Raw genomic sequence first — 3,744 nt, 5'->3', positions numbered from 1 at the left:
TAAGTTTCTCAACCCCATTCTCCCGCCTTCTCCCTGTAACCTCTGACCCCCTTACCAATCAAGAACCTATCTATCTCGGTCTTAAATACACTCAATGACCTGGCCTCCACAGCCTTCTGGGGCCATGAATTCCATAGATTCACCACTCTCTGGCTAAAGAAGTTTCTCCTCATCTCTGTTCTAAAAGGTCTTCCCTTTACTCTGAGGCTGTGCCCTCGGGTCCTAGTCTCTCCTACTCATGGAAGCATCTTCCCCACGTCCACTCTATCCAGGCCTTTCAGTATTCTGTAAGTTTCAATCAGATCCCCCCTCATCCTTCTAAACTCAATCGAGTATAGACCCAGAGTCCTCAAACGTTCCTCATAGGTTAAGCCTTTCATTCCTGGGATCGTTCTCGTGAACCTCCTCTGGACCCTCTCCAGGGCCAGCACATCCTTCCCTGAGAGACGGGGGCCCAGAATTGCTCACAATATTCCAAATGTGGTCTGACCAGTCGAGTTCGTTCACGCAGAACGCGCAGAATGTCCGATTGGCAAATGGAGGACTGTCCTCCAGTGTGGCAAGGAAGGCCTTCAGTGGTCAAAAGCAAGTCTTTTAGAAGAAACCAAGTCTTGTTTTCTGTCGCCACAGCTCAGCCACCTCCGCCGACGTTGACAGTATCTGGAAATGGTCTATTCTTCAAGGAAGACACCATCAAGTTTGTGTGTGGGGCGTCTTCCCTGTACAAGGGTGTGCAGATGGCCCTATACAAAATGGGCGAAGAGACGCCAGTCTTAACGGGCGTGATCTCCTCCAGTCAGGGCAACGTGAAGTTCGATCTCGAGCACATTAACAAGAGCCACGAGGGGACCTACTGGTGCAACTACCAGTTGGAGGTGGCGGAGCTGGTCTTTGCGTCCGAGGACAGCGCATTGGTGGAGATCGCGGTCGTAGGTAAGGCCGGCTTTCAGGTGAAAAGAGAGACACGTCGAATCTTTGCACCTTTGCACTCATCAGGACACTTCGCATTACAAGTGCGGGGGTGGGGGGAGGGGGGAAACAACAATTCGTACCGCATGTGAAGAGTGTGCCGATTGGTTGGCACGTGGGCTCTGATTGGTAGAGAGGCGTTGCCGTGGAGGGCGCCCCAGTGTTGGTGACTGACAGTTAACTGTCGAGTGTTGCTTGAAATTTAAACCAGGCAGCTTGATCCTGATTGGTCAAGGCGACGCCCGAGGAATGAGTCAGTGAATGGCTGTCACTTAGTTCGTCTAGCGTTGTTTGCCTGGCCCACTAGTGCTCCCAATTCGCAGGTACAGGTGCCACGTAAACAGCGAGCTAATCCGTTGAACCGAATAAATGCTTTTTAAAGAAATATAATTCGTTTCCCATCCTTGGAGTTGTCTGCAATGGGCTATGGAACATGCCGAATGGTATAGACCCTCCGATGACTCTTTTTTTCGTGTGTGTTTGGATCGTCAATGTTGCAGTGTTTGTTTTCCCCACTCGACAGAAAATGCTAAACTTCGGCTTGTGGATGGACCCACCTCCTGCTCCGGTAGAGTCGAAGCTTTCTACAATGGCACCTGGGGAACCATCTGCGATTTCGGGTGGGACATTGTCGACGCCCAGGTGGTGTGCCACCAGGTGGGCTGCGGGTTTGGCCAATCGGCCACTCCCGGCGGCCACTTCGGAGAAGGGGCAGGGCCAATCCTGCTGGAGAACGTCCGCTGCAATGGGACGGAGAAGTTCCTGTGGTCCTGCCCGTCGCAGGTCATCATGCCCCGGACCTGTCGCCAGAATAATGACGCGGGCGTGATCTGTTCAGGTAAGGATTTGGCCGGACGATGTCCTTCCGTTGAATGGGAAGTGCCGACAAGGCCAAGGAAGTGGGGGCCCGGATCCTGCGGACGCTGGGAAAACCTGAACTAAAAACGGAAAAGGCTGGGAAATAATTTTTAAAAAAAATCTCCGCTGGCGGGAGAGACGGAGTTAACGTTTTGAGTCGGTGTGAATCTCCTTCGTAGCCAGAGAGAAGTAGAAATGTGATGGATTTCACGCTCTGTGGCAAGTGGAGAGAGATAGAAGGTCAGGGATAGGTGGGCGCTCATGATAGATCGATAAAGATGTCATGGGCTCAATAGAAAGAGGGCGTTAAAGACTAAAGAAGGTGCGGATAGCGGCGTGAAGGCAAGATAGCAGAATGTGGCAACAGCAGGTTAACAGGTTATGCTAACGCTATTGAGTTTGGATCATGTGTTAAAATTCACTGTTCAAGTCCACACACGAATATTGGCCACTTACATCAGATATAGGAGGGAGGCTGGTGCCTTTTGTTTCATTCGTTCTCAGGGTGTGGGCATTACTGGCAATGCCACCATTTATCATCCATCCCTTATGTGACCTGAAAAAGGTTAACTGGGTGGTTTCCAGGGCCATTTCTGAGGGGCAGTTAAATTCAACCATCTTCATGTGGATCTGGAGTCATGTATAAGTCATGAAGACCAAGCAAGAATGAGACTGGCCTTCTTCCCCAATTGAGGGTGCGGCATGGACACAGATGTGCTGTCATCCTGAGAGACCCAACGGTTCCTGTACAATTATACCAAACAACTCAGCACTCCCACAAATCTGCTGGAGGGCAGATGCAGACCTGAGTGAAGACCCTATCTAATTGGACTAAAATCGGTCAGAGGACCAAGGACATGGGTCAGTGCCATTTATTACTGGATGCCTTGAGATATATACAGCCTGGCTTATCATTCCAATCAGAAAATTGCAGAGTTATTGACATTAGTTTGTTGCAATGAGTGGCATAAAGGTAAGGAGGCAGAATGTCTTAATAGTGTTAATGTAATGTGTTAATCTGCTCTTGACACATTCTGCGATCTTACCTTTATTCCACTATCAGCATCTCCTTTAGCCTTTAACACTCCCTATTGCAAATATGGCATCATTGTCACTCTCTCCTTAGCCCCCACCTATCCCCGAATTCTATTTTGCAGTATCTCCTCTTAAATAGTGTAAAACCCATCACATTTCTACTTCTACTTAGCTCTGAAGATGAGTCATGCTGACTGAAAATGTTAACTCTGTTTCTCTCTCCACATATGCTGCCAGACCTGCTGAGTTTCTCCAGCATTTTCTGTATCTGTTGCTTGACAACACTTCGGTTCAATGTCAGTGATCCCTTTTCACATGGTTCAGTACATGGGGAACACCACCACCTGGAAGTTCCCCTCCGAGCCACTCACCATCCTGACTTGGAAATATATCGGCCGTTCCTTCACTGTCGATGGGTCAAAATCCTGGAACTCCCTCCCTAACAGCGCTGTGGGTGTACCTACACCACACAGGACAAAATCCTGGATCTCCCTCCCTAACAGCACTGTGGGTGTACCTACACCACAGGGGACAAAATCCTGGATCTCCCTCCCTAACAGCACTGTGGGTGTACCTACACCACAGGGGACAAAATCCTGGAACTCCCTCCCTAACAGCGCTGTGGGTGTACCTACACCACACAGACTGGTTCAAGAAGGCAGCTCACCCACCACCTTCTCAAGGGGCAACCAGGGACGGGCAATAGAAATGCTGGGCCCGGCCAGCGAAGCCCGCGTCCCGTGAAAGATCGAGAAAACAATCTCCGCCCTAAATGGGCGACCCTTTGTGTTTACCGAGTGCCTCCTCTCCCATGAGGGGGAGAAACCTCCTCTCAGCATCTGCCCTGTCAGGTCCCCTCAGGACCTTCCACATTTGTCGACC

At 50.2% G+C, this 3,744-nt stretch overlaps 1 protein-coding gene across 1 annotated transcript in view; it reads left to right on the top strand.

Annotated features, from left to right (window-relative positions):
- Positions 1-521: 521 nt before the first annotated feature.
- Positions 522-3,744, top strand: part of LOC144675736 (antigen WC1.1-like) — a gene marked incomplete at its 3' end in the record, with an annotated part of 30,707 nt that continues 27,484 nt past the window's right edge. Inside the window, exons 1-2 of the mRNA XM_078536355.1 lie at positions 522-933; positions 1,493-1,807. Coding sequence (XP_078392481.1) covers positions 522-933; positions 1,493-1,807 — 727 coding nt within the window. The remainder of the gene's footprint in view (positions 934-1,492; positions 1,808-3,744) is intronic.

This window comes from Cetorhinus maximus, unplaced genomic scaffold (genome assembly GCF_964194155.1).
Source record: "Cetorhinus maximus unplaced genomic scaffold, sCetMax3.hap1.1 HAP1_SCAFFOLD_1135, whole genome shotgun sequence".
NCBI lineage: Eukaryota > Metazoa > Chordata > Chondrichthyes > Lamniformes > Cetorhinidae > Cetorhinus > Cetorhinus maximus.
This window is presented reverse-complemented; position numbering and strand designations above follow the sequence as displayed.